This window comes from Ruditapes philippinarum, unplaced genomic scaffold (assembly GCF_026571515.1).
Source record: "Ruditapes philippinarum isolate M1 unplaced genomic scaffold, ASM2657151v2 ctg598_1_1_1_1, whole genome shotgun sequence".
Classification (NCBI taxonomy): Eukaryota; Metazoa; Mollusca; class Bivalvia; order Venerida; family Veneridae; genus Ruditapes; species Ruditapes philippinarum.
Window position 1 is genome coordinate 363,126 of NW_026859523.1, and position 15,775 is coordinate 378,900.

General features: G+C 32.8%; 1 protein-coding gene and 1 long non-coding RNA gene across 3 annotated transcripts; one reads left to right on the forward strand and one right to left on the reverse strand.

Moving 5' to 3' along the window:
* The first annotated feature begins 74 nt into the window (after positions 1 to 74).
* On the forward strand, positions 75 to 5,895 carry LOC132756839 (uncharacterized). Its single transcript, XR_009629381.1, has 2 exons — positions 75 to 712; positions 4,954 to 5,895. It is a non-coding gene; the product is annotated as an uncharacterized LOC132756839 (long non-coding RNA).
* A 1,744-nt stretch (positions 5,896 to 7,639) lies between these two features.
* Positions 7,640 to 12,992, reverse strand: LOC132756838 (glutathione S-transferase 2-like). 2 transcript variants are annotated; one of them, XM_060747983.1, is made up of 5 exons: positions 11,505 to 11,586; positions 9,835 to 9,927; positions 9,294 to 9,409; positions 8,945 to 9,046; positions 7,640 to 8,318 (listed from the first exon to the last, which is right to left on the reverse strand). In XM_060747983.1, the coding sequence occupies exons 2-5, from the start codon at positions 9,923 to 9,925 to the stop codon at positions 8,160 to 8,162; spliced, it is 468 nt and encodes a 155-aa protein (XP_060603966.1). In that variant the 5' UTR covers positions 9,926 to 9,927; positions 11,505 to 11,586; the 3' UTR covers positions 7,640 to 8,159. The 2 variants fall into 2 exon arrangements, with proteins under 2 accessions (XP_060603966.1, XP_060603967.1); XM_060747984.1 differs by lacking the exon at positions 11,505 to 11,586 and adding an exon at positions 12,898 to 12,992 and having other exon boundaries at positions 7,645 to 8,318.
* Between the last annotated feature and the right edge of the window lie 2,783 nt (positions 12,993 to 15,775).

Here is a 15,775-nt window from a genome sequence, read left to right on the forward strand (position 1 = left end):
TCCGGTGCTGACGTAAAAAAATTGTATTGTAAAAATTACTAATATTGATGTTATCGATATTATTTTATGACAAGCATCGCGACTCGTTAGTTATAAAGTTAGTTTTTTTTTAATGTTACTTGTAATTTGTTTTGAATTATTAATTATTATACAAAATACACTTAAGGACAAGAATAGTTTTAACGGATCCCGACGGAATCCCTAGCCAGGAATCTTGGGGATTCCTCCCGATATTTTTGGATCCTCGTAATCCCGGGACGCCGTTAGTGTCGAACCCTGTGTTCTTTGAAATTGCAGTCTCTTTTTAAATGTTGTAACAATATGTTATATATTTTTGGCTCCTACAACTGAAGGAATATATAATACTCTTTTGCATTTTACATTGTTAAATATACATCTTAAAGTATATTAGATTAGATTTTTAGTTTTTGAAAAAGGTTTCTGATGTGAACCTTGGTATGTTCATATTCATTGTATCAATGTGTTTTACCACAGTGTGCAACTATGCATTATCATTTAGTGTCATATAAGTGGCGTTGAGAAATAACGGATAGCGGTTATGTTTACAAAACCACAGACCATTAAATCGAAAACAAAAGACTGATCTATCGTAAACTAGCAGTTATAAATATTGAAACGTTCAACTGTCAGGTCTTAGAAAGGAATGTTGCCATTATTATAGAACTTGAAGGTTATTAAATACAATCTGCAGGTATTTTACAGTTTTCATTTATCGTCTTTTTTCTTTCATTTTTAGCTCGACTATTCGATAAGAATAAGTAGAGCTATTGTAGTCACCCGAGCGTCGGCGTCGGCGTCAGCGTCGGCGTCTGCGTCGGCGTAACCACTTATGTTAAAGTTTTTGTAATAGTTTTAATATTTTCAAAGTCCATTGACATATGGCTTTGAAACTTTGCACACTTGTTCACCATCATTATCCCAACCTATAGACAGGAGGAGGTAACTGTATCAAGCATTTTGACAGAATTATGCCCCTTTTTCGACTTAGAATTTACGTTAAAGTTTTTGTAATAGTTCAGATATTTTCAAAGTCCATTGACATATGGCTTTGAAACTTTGCACACTTGTTTACCATCATTACCCCAACCTGTAGACAGGAGGAAGTAACTGTATCAAGCATTTTGACAGAATTATGCCCCTTTTTCGACTTAGAATTTACGTTAAAGTTTTTGTAATAGTTCAAATATTTTCAAAGTCCATTGACATATGGCTTTGAAACTTTGCACACTTGTTCACCATCATCACCCCAACCTGTAAACAGGAGGAGGTAACTGTATCAAGCATTTTGACAGAATTATGCCCCTTTTTCGACTTAGAATTTACGTTAAAGTTTTTGTAATAGTTCAAATATTTTCAAAGTCCATCGACATATGGCTTTGAAACTTTGCACACTTGTTCACCATCATTACCCCAACCTGTAAACAGGAGGAGGTAACTGTATCAAGCATTTTGACAGAATTATGCCCCTTTTTCGACTTAGAATTTACGTTAAAGTTTTTGTAATAGTTCAAATATTTTCAAAGTCCATCGACATATGGCTTTGAAACTTTGCACACTTGTTCACCATCATTACCCCAACCTGTAAACAGAAGGAGGTAACTGTATCAAGCATTTTGACAGAATTATGCCCCTTTTTCGAATTAGAATTTACGTTAAAGTTTTTGTAATAGTTCAAATATTTTCAAAGTCCATTGACATATGGCTTTGAAACTTTGCACACTTGTTCACCATCATTACCCCAACCTGTAAACAGGAGGAGGTAACTGTATCAAGCATTTTGACAGAATTATGCCCCTTTTTCGACTTAGAATTTACGTTAAAGTTTTTGTAATAGTTCAAATATTTTCAAAGTCCATTGACATATGGCTTTGAAACTTTGCACACTTGTTCACCATCATTACCCCAACCTGTAAACAGGAGGAGGTAACTGTATCAAGCATTTTGACAGAATTATGCCCCTTTTTTCAACTTAGAATTTACGTTAAAGTTTTTGTAATAGTTCAGATATTTTCAAAGTCCATTGACATATGGCTTTGAAACTTTGCACACTTGTTCACCATCATTACCCCAACCTGTAAACAGGAGGAGGTATCTGTATCAAGCATTTTTTTTACTATCAAGCACTAAGAATAGTCGAGCGTTGCTGTCCTACCGACAGCTCTTGTTGTTTATTTATTTTTAAAGAGACATAACATTGTATTCTAAAACATCTATATTTACATTTTCAGATTTTTGATATTGATTTGTTAATACAGTAAAGTCTGTAACTATATATCAGACCAAATCTTGGTTAGGAATATTCAAGATGACGTGTAGGTAGTATATAACAATCTTGCCAAAAATTGGATGCATATTGAAACGCAACTTCATTCCGTGCGGTCTGGAGACCGCAGGGTATGGACCTTTCCAGTTATTTGTAGCGGAACATTTAGCCACACCTTTTCCATTCATTGCTAGGTCAACTGCTCACAAACAGTATCACAAACATAACCACGTGTTCTTTTGTGTAAACCAGGTCAACCATTGACTATGTATTATCTCAGTGTAGCTATTGGATAACAAGTTAGCTAATTTACATAAAACTGTAAACACTGGAAAGGTCCATTGGTACGCGTTTAACTTTTGAGGCATGGAGGAGCACGTGACCTGTTTTCGGTACATGGAAGAGCATGTGATCTGTAAACCGTACACGATTGGTTAATTGACCTTTTCGAAAACCTGGCTAAATACCGTTTGTCGGTACGTTACGGAATTACCTCTAGGGAATTAGTCAGAATTACACCTAATTAAGAACAAAAAACTATTACGCGATATTTCTAATTTTCTATAATTATTTAACCGTTTAAGGTGGAAAAACTTGAATGATGTATTTGAAAATTATCATTGTTTCTTTAATATATATATCTCAAATTTTACAAACAATAAATTGTTTATACTGAAAATCTACAAAATTAAAATATTCGTAGTGGCATCTGCCATAATAAATATACAGTAGATATTTTCTGCGTAAACTTGTGTGTTTACTTTTTTTTTGCTTGGAATTATTCATAAAATGGTAGGCCTATTTAATCATTTTCTTAAAAAGAAATAATTGTTTTATGTTCGACCTTCTCCGGTCATCAACGGTCACCAGTTTCCAAAGACATTCTTCTATATTGATCGATTATTGTCAACTATATTCCTGATACAAACGTTTATTTATTCCCCTCTCCCAAAACAATGTTGAAAATAGTTAAATGAAATATCTTTATATCATTAAAAATGTTCCCCGCAGGAAACCATTTTACTTGTAGTATTTTATTGATAAGAACGTTCAGTACGACATTATTGTTGCGTGCTTGTGGTTTCTATTCGGCTATTTTCTAGTTGGGTGGTTCCAGTATTCCTCACTTGAATACTGTTAAATCACCCTTACGATATGGGGTCTGCTTTTTAAATTTGTCTTTTGGCAGCTTATCTGTGATATGCAGGATCCCCTTTCAAAATTTCATGTATTTAGTTCCGCCCATTGTTTACTGGTCTAGGGCACACGCATTTTTTTACTTGACAACCATACACTGCTTTTCATGGAATGGCAAGAAAGTGTCACATTTAAGGTTCCATGACAACCGTCGTATTAAAACATCTGCGGATGTTTCTAAATTCAAAATTTCATCATTACCATCATAAAATGTTGAAATCTGCTTTAATTACGGAAATATTTTACTAAATTTTACAATCGTAACTTTGATTTAATTTCTAAATTCAATAGTGATTTAAAAACTCTTCTGCGACAAGGGATTAGCCAGCCTGGTTTTTATGGCGATGTGGTTTACAAACTTCGTAAGATTTTGGGTCATGGTAATTTTTCTGCTGTTTTTACTAAAATCATTAAACGTTTTATTAAAAGAGGTTATGACCCTACTATTTTAAGACATACTGCATGTTTAGTGTTCAACCCTTTTACAGTTGGACACTACGCTTTCCTCTTTTGATTGCATCTGACGGACCAAGTGGGAGACTCTATGATGGATAGTTCGTAAAGCCCTTTGGGACTGAATTGTCTTAATGTTCGTCTTCTGCCTTGCTTCGTCGGCCCTTGTAGGTGATTTTCTGTTGCTCTGTCTTCCTTTAGGACATTGAGTACTTTTGTTATGGTCATTGGGTTTACTTTTATATGTTTCTACATGATCATTTTAGTGTTTTTACTTATTTAACCTTTTGTAACCATGACAACTGTTAGAATTTCACTTGGCGGGGATTCATTTTATTTACACTGTCTCGTTTATAGGAACATGGTGGGGCTAAGAGCGAGGTTTGGTGCACCATTAACCGGTTTAAACTCCCCAGCAGTCATTATTATGCTGCTGACCGTTCCAAGGCGGCGCCCCACTGTGTTCCTCAGATGTATGTCTATGTTGTTTCATACTGTTTTGGTGACACTTTTGCTTGTGTCCCTTGTTGTTTTCTCGTCTACGGTAAGTATCTTCCCCATTGCCTCTAGTTTTTATTTCTTTGATTAACCCCCCCCCCTTCCCCCGGTCTTCTGTCCCCTTCCCCTTTGTGGGCCTATTATTATTTTCTTTGAATTCCTAATCAGTTACAAATTATTTATCATTTAATGATTAACGTGTCGTTGCCCTGTCCTTTTTATGTTTGGGGTCCGCCTGGGCTCCTTGCCATTGGTTCTTGTTGCTGGGTCATATGGGGGTTGCGTTCATTGAACGCCGCCTTTCCTTGTTGATCTTGTTTTTCATATTTTAGCCGATGCTAGGGGACGTGGTAGGTAACTTGCACTTTCCATTACCGCCCGTAAACAGGCTCAATCAAATCGAGACTGCAACATTTACTATTTTGTCGTTGGGGATTGTTTATTTGTCTCTTTTTCATAATGGACATTCAAACAATGACATTGAATACATTGAATAAATTATTATATTTTGATATTTCCAGATATGGCATTTGCATTATCCGGCTAAAATGGGTGACACGCCATCAAGACCGTCGAGCGGGCCTGATTATATAAATACATCCCCTTATCCAAGACAGGGATCAAAGCAGGAACCGTTCATGTTCAAGATACACTATCCCCCGGAAATGAGAAGATCTGTTCATTCAATAAAACCTGTTTACGCAAAAATATCAGACGACCAGATAGAGACTGAAAAAGCCACCGTAGATAGAGTTCCTCCGAAATAGAATAATTTAGATTGTGACTTCGAATTTGATCCCAAAACTTAATTTTGACATTCCCGTATACTAAGTAAATATGCGACTGTGACATCGTGCACTGTACTTGTTTATATATTTCATTTTATGATTTTCTTATTCGTATCAGCGGGTGTTCCGATATTTCAAAAGATACCTTGCAAGTCAGATATGCTTTTTATGTTGTTGAGATCGTGTTGCTAAAACAAACTAAGCTAAACTATAGACATTTAATTGTTTATGGAAAGTTTTAACGATGTGCAATGTTTGCTTTACAAAATTGTTCTTTATATTGGATAATTCTAAGCAAGTGTAAATCACTTGATAAATACAGGTAGTAACTTGAGAGTGCAAAGAAAATGTACCAAAAGTCATCCTGTGCTTTGTGGATTTATGCAAATTAGCTGAGGGGTCGTCAACAGGGTGGCACTATGTTTATTCAGTATTGCACAGCTGTCAAATTAAACCAATCAAGGATGAAAGGTGGCACTGTTTTATGAATTTTATTATGATTTTCAGTGTTTTATATGTTTTAAAAGAACCATGATTTATTATTAATTGTTTTAGATTCATTTTGATTTCTTACACGATGTTATATACGCACTTCAGTTTTGGCTCTTGGCTAATCCAAAGTTTCTTGTCAGTTATTTGAATTTGGCAAATACAATAAAATTAACAGAATTTACATTCTTACATTATTTTATTAATTTTTGATATTATGAACTTTAATTAGATATAAAAGTTTTTACTTTAAAATCATCTGAAAAGTAGTTACGCTGATTTATATTAGTAAAATGATAATTTTATAGTTTTGTATCTCTGTAAATATTCATCACACTTTCATGTACAATACACCAATAGAAAGAAAAGTTAATTTCAAAAGTCATAAAATGTTCAAATCAAGATTCATTTATAGTGGTTTACGTATTTTCCCAAAATTATCTGTATATAGATAGTGCACAGTATTGATAAGAGTGTATTGGGTTATTAATATTGTTAATAAGTGTATGAAATAAAGGGTTCTGTATTGAGACAAATTGTAATTCTAATTCTATTGTTAGATGTCTGTATCATTCACACCAATAATTCACTCGTCATAACGTGACATATAAACATTCCCTAAACCTGTTGAATGTGTGTAATAGTTTCTCAGTGCTTTGAATTTTGATCAATTTATTCAAAGTTTAAGGGAATTAAATATAAAATAAACACAACACAATTTTAGTCTTGATAGACTATACTAATGTACAGGCGGGCCTGGCTATATACTTGTGGCAAAGCCTAAATCACTTTCCAACAGGACAATGGTTCAAATAATAAAGCTATAGTTCATCCAAATAGATTGAATATGTATAAAGTGACTACAATGCATTTATATCAGGTATATCAGTTTTAAATTAAGCACATTGATTTAAGCTTGATTGTAGCTGATTTGAACAACGCACGATTTCGCATCTTGAAACGAACACGTTTTTGCATTAGATGAGACAATAAGGTCATGAATCGAGTCGGGCTTGACTCAACAATCAATGAGAGGCAGACAGGTTTTCGTCTTTTATACTTCCTCCTTCTATAATTTACTTTCTGTTACATTCTATGTGACTTTGCAACTAGAATTGTGACCGAAGTTTTACATATTGAGTACATTTTGTTTTACAATGTATCAAACATATTCTATTTTAAAAGTATATTTTGTATGACATAAACAAATCTGATGCACTGATCAACTCCCCACATACAAGTGCAGAAGCAAAATGTTGAAGATTACCAGCTTCTTGTACGAGAGATCGCAAGTTCGATTCTATGTCTAGTAATGTAATATATCGTTATCCTCAGTGGAAAGGGGATACTTTTTCGAATAATCTTTCTAGTGTCAGAAAAATCAGAATAGTTTGGATAATTTGCAAATGTGTCTACGATGTTTTTCAGTATAATGTTAGTTACATATGTCAATATGTCTGTAGTGTATTTCATTAAATCATTGGGGTTATATGTCAGTGTATCTAGGTACATATAATTACAGCGTGTATCAACGGTGTATTTTAGTATAGCGTGATTTGTTGGGGGTTATATGTCAACGTGTTTACGGTGTATTTCAATATAGCGTGAAAAGTTGGTGTATATACGATGTATTTCAGTTTAACGTGAGTTGTTATATGTCAATGTGTATATGGTGTATTTCTGTAAAGCGTGAGCTGTTGGGGTTATATGTCTGTGTAGCGTGAGTGTCTTGATTATTTTCAATAAGTGTAGCGTGTATTTCAGTCTAGCGTGCGCCACGAGTGATTGGTGTTGTATGTCAATGGCTGAAGGGTGTATTTCAGTAAAGCTTGAGACATGAGTGGTTGGGGTTGTATGTCAATGTAGCTACATTATTTCATAATTATGTCAACAGATTCGATGGTGTGTCATTGTGTTTCTGATCGTAATATAAAGACACAAAAATCAGTTAATATTTAGATTTGAATGCACAAACAAAGACATTATTATAAAAAGCATTGCTTTATGAATCTCAGCTAACATAACTGACATCGTGTATTTTATATAATGAAGATATGCACTCAGTACATACTTTTCAAGAAAGCAAGCATTAATAGTGAAATGTAAAAAGACATTCAGTTTTAAATGTAAGAAGCAAGTACTTTGTTGTATTGATTAACAATGTCCAGTCCCCTGGATTGCGAACATCGCAACAGACTTTATTTCACTCTATACTATATAGACCAACATGTCCTAACAACTATAGCAATCCAAACAACAACATTTTTCCCTTTTTTAAACACATATTTATGCATTGTAATTTCAAGTAGATCTACACAATGAATAAAGAAATGCGTATTTTACTGAAGAACTTGTAAAGACAGAACGCTAAAAAAGATAATCAGCCACTTCCATTGATTGACACATAAATAAAGTCATAAATATTGTTATAAATATTGCTTATTTGTATATTAAAACTCCGTTTTTGGACGGGATGCTAAATATTCTTTGATTTTTGGTAGTTGTTCCACCTTCTGACGGTTTGCTGCTAGGACAGGGAACTTCTCTAACTTGTCACCGGCTCTACAGTTTTCTATGTAAGTGAACAAGGCAAGGTCCGCTAATGTCAGCTACAATAGATTAGTCATTATATTATACGTAATAACAGATTCATATATTTCACATAGTGTTAAATATTGCATATTAATGAAAATCTTATGAACATGATATTAACAAAATCATGATTTAATCATAAAATAATCATAATGCTAGTTCATATCTATCATAAACTATTATTAGAGATGCTATCATATACTTAAAGGCTCATTATGCTTCAGAAATCCGTATTTTATAATCTTTTAGAAATGTCATACATGTGTTTAATAATGTTTAAGCAATTGATAAAGAGCATGCTAGATATTTTAAACCTTAAAAAAGCACCATTGAACATGCAGTTATATATCGTATAGACAGCAACATGTGCACAAAGTAGTATCATGACTTCCATACAAAATACTTATTAATAGGATTATACCAGTTAACGCTGTAAAAGATTGTTCATGTATACAACAAATGCGTAGATTGATGGAAACTGTAACAAAATAACAAAACAGTTTTTTGAGAAATTAAAAATCATAGTATTTCGGAGTCATAATGGGTCTTTAAGACAGAGATATAAATGATGATATCGTGATTTACTCATAAGACGTTCTGATTACATATCCGTATTTTATTTTATCAAGTTTAGTATACTAACCGTTTGTCCAACAGCAAATCCCTTTCCATCTTTAGCAAGAGCTTCCAAAAAACCTAATTGCTTAGGTAAAGTTGTCTCATAGAATTCTTTCATTTTGATTTCCTGAATTTACAAAGAAACAGATAAATTTTATCAATAAACAGAATGACTGATAAAGTTGACGAGCAGCATGATGGGCGTACATCAACTTTGTTACTTGGGTCTTAAGATATTTTGCAAAGAGTTTTCCTGTTTGTCTCTGTTAATGTCACAATAAAACTATGCAGAAGTAGAAACTTTTATCACTCATAGATAAAGCAAGTTTTGTAATTACAAAAATGTATTTACTACTAAATAGAAAATGAGTTACCTTCTCTTTTTCATCTTTATTAAAAACTACTTTTATAAATGCCTCGAAAAGATCAATACTCGTATCTACAATCTGATCGACTACAAGCATGTCCTCGTTAGTCTTACCATACAAATCTGCAATAAAACACTTATTAAATATCACATCTTTAATAACATTCTTTCTTAAATGTTTATAAGCTAAGAGTACATTAATAATCGATCTTATATAACATGATACATGACATCAAATGCGCTTATAATACAATGTAATTAATAAATTAGATAAATCATAATTGGTGAATTGCTCTGGTAGCAATATTATCGACCTGTAAATTAGTAAGTGTACATATTTACATGAAATTCGTTAAGATATTTTGTTTACAATGATGTATGCTAATTCTGACTGCAAAGTGAATTCGGGGGGGGGGGGGGGGGGGGGGTATGATTGAATTTTGTAGCACAGGTGTTATTAGAAGATAATCATTTCTGATGTGCAAGAAATGTTTTTCGATCTATATAATGAGTTGTTAAAGACGAATGAACTTGAATGTTACACTTACTGAATTCTCGTGCCAAGTAACGTGCAATAGATAAACTCTGTGACGCCTTTTTGCCGTCTATTTCTAACACTGGCATTGTACCTTGGGGCATTTCTGTAAAAAACATTGGACATTGATATATAACTTAAATGTGATGAAATCAATTCGACCTCTGAATTATCACTACGTTATCGCGAAGAAGAATATGAAACTGTTCTCTAAGAAATTATATTTTACATTATTTACAATGTTACATCTTGGAAAATGTTTTTTTTTTCAATAAGTCTGCCATTGAATGTGAACAATAATCTATCCGGATGTCCGTGTGATTCCTTTAATAACAGTGTCAACATACTTGCTGAATAGCAAAACAGAACAGTGAAATCAATAGTACAGCATAGTCAATATAAACAAACAATGCAAACAGTGATATACTCATACAAACGTTATATAGAAATACATAGTTATATTTTATGAGTGTTATCTTTGAGTCATGACTAAGTAATTCTAGTATTTTTTTATTTGACTTTAGCAGAAATAACGCGATATCATGGATTAAACTTTTTTTCTGTGTTCATAACTAAAAAGTTCAAACACACTGGTCTCTGCCTGCAGTATTTAAGAATATACTGAGTGCATATATTATTGAAAATATTAAGCCGCAGTACATTCGACTGTTGGATTATCATAAAGTCTGTATAGTCAACATTGTGTTTCCTCCCTGATATTCCCGTGTCCTCTATAATCAATATCTAGACCTATACATTGTGACGATATCCTTACCTTTGATATCTATTTTTGAGATACATCATTTATGTAAGATGCTGAAACATTGTAATCCTATTTCAATTATTCCCTGCGGTCTGGAGACCGCAGGGTATTGGTACGCGTTTACCTTTGGAGGCATGGAGGAGCACGTGACCTGTTTTCGGTACATGGAGGAGCATGTGAACTGTAAACCGTACATGATTGGTAAATTGACCTTTTCGAAAACCTGGCTAAATACCGTTTGCCGGTACGTTACGGATAATCCTCTTGGGAATAAGTCAGAATTACACCTAATTAAGAACAAAAAACTATTACGTGATATCTCTAATTTTCTATAATTATAATACCGTTTAAGGCGGAAAAACTTGAATGATGTGTTTGAAAATTAACAATGTTTCTTTAATATGTATCTCAAAATGTTACAAACAATAAATTGTTTATACTGAAAATCTACAAAATTAAAATATTCGTAGTGGCATCTGCCATAATAAATAGAGATGTTTTCTGCGAAAACTTGTGTGCTTGCTTTTTTTTCTTTTTTTTTTTTTTTTTTTTTTGCTCGGAATTATTCATAAAATGGTAGGCCTATTTAATCATTTTCTTAAAAAGAAATAATTGTTTTATGTTCGACCTTCTCCGGTCATAAACGGTCACCAGTTTCCAAAGACCTTCTTCTATATTGATAGATTATTGTCAACTATATTCCAGATACAAACGTTTATTTATCCACCCACCCAAACAATGTTGAAGATAGTTAAACGAAAAATCTTTATATCATAAAAAAATTCCTCGCAGGAAACCATTTTACTTGTCTAAACCTTGTCAAACTTGCGATATGAGTCATGCGAATTCTGCATTTCGTAATACAATATAATTGATAATATGTTTAGTTTTAGTATATTCAAGAATACATCAGCATTTACCCTTTTTCAGTATTCTTTAAAACTGTGACTTGTATCGCTTGACTGCAGACAACCTCCAATTATAATGATATTACATAAATCGCATGTGGGTTTGTGGGTAACAGTAAAAATATCATCCCGAGGAAAATACTGTCTCCCGATTCATTCTATTACCCCGAATTAAAACTGTGATGATTTTAATGATGATTTTATTTTATAAGAAAATAGACCATTTGACCAGATTTTATATTATTACCCCTCACTTTTTTTGTAATGCTAATTTCCCAAAGGCCTCTGGGAGTTATTTTTACTGTTAATGCAAGTGTACCACGTGACCAAAAATTTTGTACTGTTACATAGGTAACAGTATTTTTTAAGCGGTCACGTGGTCTATTTCCTAAATAAAATGAAATAAAATGGCCGCCATTTTTTTCTCGATTCATTCTTATTTTCAACGTTAAACCCCGATAGGGACATCAATTTCTCCTTCTGGAGTCCAAAAATGACACTCGTAAAATTTAAGTTGTTTGTTACCCTGGTGTGCTTATTCGCGTACATAAATATCCTTTTATCTAAATTAGATCTTATGCTCAATAGTCAAAAAGTGAACATCCGTTTTCAACGGAAGTGATTGCAATGTAAATAATTATGTGTCAAACTGAAAAATGCAGAAGATTTTAAGCACTGCAACAAAGGATTATTTAACAAATTTAATCAGTGAAAACGTTACAGATATGGTGGACATAGATATCATCGTTATTTTGTCAAAAAACCATTCTAAGAAAAAGAATATTCTGGAAAACAGAAGGATCAGATTTCACAGAATCATAAAACCGTTGTAAATGGGTTAGTGTTTTGTTTCCTAAATAAAACTTAGCTTATTGTAGCGTTTATGATTTGTAGATATCATCACTTGCTTAAAGAATAAAAGAAAAAGAAAACTTCTCAAGTAGGCCTACAGTAAGTAGCACTTAAAACTTAAAAGGTAAGGACAGTTTGGTTATTGTTACTCTTGGTTTATTTTTGTTACAGTTAGATTTAGTTTACAATTTCGAGATCATCTCAGTATTTTTGTTCGGGGTAATAAAATAAATAACACATGGGTTTGTGAGTAACAGTAAAAATATCATCCCTCGTAAAAATACTGTTACCCTCGGCTACGCCTCGGGTAACAGTATTTTCCTCGGGATGATATTTTTACTGTTACCCACAAACCCATGTGTTATTTATATACTGTTAAAAATACTGTTACCCTGTAACAGTTCAAATTTCTTAGTCTCATGGTACACTTACATTAACAATATAAATAACTCCAAGTGGCTCTTCGGGAAATTAACATTTCACAAAAAGTGAGGGGTAATAGATATTAATCATACACAGCCTACATCTAAATATTTTTCAAAAAGAAACAAACCTTGTTTTACATTAGGCCAGTCAGAGAACTCGATTCTTTTATCTTCAAATTTCTTCCCTGCTGCGGCAAAAATCAGTCTTGAGAGCTCGCCCTCCCCCTTTTTCCCTTTTAAAAATTTTAAATTTTTATTCCGGATTTTTTTCCCCTTTTAAAACGATGTCAAATATATTTTAATCTTTAAAAAAAAAAGAACCAAACCTTTGCCATGAACCGGTTTGAATGTTCTAATTTTAAAAACTATAGTTTTTTTTTTTGTAAAGACTAGTCGAACAAATTTACATTTTTCATTAAGTGTTTTTATTAGGAAACTCACTTTTTTTTGCCCAATTTTTAAAGTCCACTAGGTAGTACCCCTTGAACCTGACCTTTTTAAATATTTTTGATAAAAAGTCCCTAGAGCGCAACGCTAAATTACAAAACAAAAGGAAAAAACTTTGAAATTTCAGTCAAAAATATTTAGTAAGGTAATAATAACGAACTTTAGGGGTTTTTTTACTTTTCTAAAAAGGGGCTTAAACAAACTCATGTTGTAAAAAAAATTGCCAATGCTAATAATAAAAAATTGCTATACTAACGGGCGGGACCACCAACGGGCACTTTTTGATAATTTTCCCTACTGATTTTTTTGATTTTAAAGCTGGAATCTGAAAAATTTTTTAATAAGCTGGTTCTTTTCTGAAATAAAAGACTATTTTTTTTTTTCTGATTATGCTGACTTTTAAACTGAAGCTGTGAAGGGGGTATCAAATTCCCAATATTGTCCACACATACCATGACCAACAATATTCCATGATGCTATTTAAATTCCATAAACTTTTTTTTTTTTTTAAAAAAAATTTTTTTAAATAATATAAAAATTTCAAGAGCAAATTAAATGCAAGTTCTAAAAAAAAGGACTTTTGAAATTTACGAAAATTAAATAAATTCAATTACTTAATTATAAAACAAACATGCAGTTATTGTTGATATAAAAGCAAATGATAGATCAACAACCAATGAATAAATAAAAAAGGCATTTTTGGGGCCGTCCGGGTTTGGTGGTTGTCCGATTTTGGTGGTCTCCAACCAGTGCGACCCGAACAAATTATACAAAATGAAGAAAAACATGTCTTTTTAATATTAGATAAAAAAAAATTTCCGCGTCCGCGGAATATCATTAAATGCAGGCTTTAATTAAAGCAAAATCATAAAAAGACATGCGAAATCTAGATATTCTAAGCAAAGAAACAACTTCAACGAAATGTCTTGACTACATTATTACTGATTAAAGGTGTCTATTTGGGACTGAGCGTCTATTTTGAACTTAGAGTGATTTAATCCGGTTTCAACAACATTAAAACAACCATTGGTACCGTTCGACATATAACGGTAGAGACATTGGTATCGCTCGCCATATAACGATAATGACTTTCTTACTTTTTCAAAGAATACTAGGGGCGTCCGTGGCCGAGTGGTTAAGGTCGTTGACTTCAAATGACTTGCCCCTCACCACTGTGGGTTCGAATCCCGACAGGGAATTTGGATTCTTTCATGTGAGGAAGCTATCCAGCTAGCTTACGGAACGTCAGTGGTCCTACTCAGGTGCCCGTTCGTGCCTGAAATGATGCACGGAAGGGCACCTGAGGTCTTCCTCCATCAGTAAAGGTGGAGCGTCGCGATATTACATATACTGTGTCGATGTGACGTAAAACCCAAAACAAACAAACAAACAAACAAACAAAAAAGAACACTATGCATTAAGATCGAATTAGTCGCCACCAATTACAGTTATGTGACTAAAAATTCACTGATTAACATCATACTGTATGTAAATTGCATACAATGAAATATTTGCGGCATAATTTTGTCATGTTTTATTAAATCTATGACTCAGCAATAGTAGCCCGAATCTCTTATCAGCTCTTTTTGTCACAATATGATTGTTAAAGAAATTTGTAATTTAATGCGAGTGTCCAAACAAAATATTTCTGTTTCATGAATGGTCAAGTTTACACTATTTCGTAACGCTCCAGTCGTCAGTTGTAACGGTCAACATGTGTTCCGATATTTTAACCCTGGATATAATTGATATAATTTCGTAAATGTAATACGTTACAAAATTATTGATATTGTTAAATAAATACAAACGATCGAGACAAAATTAAATGATGTAAAAGTGTCCCTGGTGGGTGTTCACGTGTACATTTCTAAAAAAAAAGCAAATACGTTATATTTGAAAATTTACAATTAATAACACATACAATGTCATGCTGTTTCGTTATATTTAATGTTGAATGGATACTGGTAGATTTATTATAAAAGTGTTGTACACACAAGCGTTGGAAGTACTAAAGAAAAATAAATGAAATTGGCAAATAACATTATTTAAATGACTTTTTTCCCTTTGTTCACTAATGTTAACATGGGGCTGTCCGTATTTTTCGGACCCTGTTAGTACGAACCCAGACCCTAGTCATAACCTAAATGGAAATTTTGGCACTTTAAGTCTTAAGAATATTACTTTAACAATGTCCACATCTTATAAAATGTAACTTATCAACTCTCGGCGTGTCATGGTAAAATATAAATCATATTTAGGACCAGAAAAAACAAACTCTAAATCACATTGTACATTAACAAATGTTTTGATGTACATTGATCCCCTAAATCGGAAGTTGGAATTAAATGTTTTAAGTGTCGATCGGCCAACCATATCTGTCGAATGTAATGTCGGTAATATATTCAGTTTTATTTATAGTATGATTCAAACTATCAGCTCATTCTCAACATGCAATGAAATTTTACAGGTTACGATATATAATAAAAAAAACTTTTAAAACACACAAAGCATCAACTTACAAGTTTTGGTTTTGGGGGTGGTATAAAACAATTGAATATT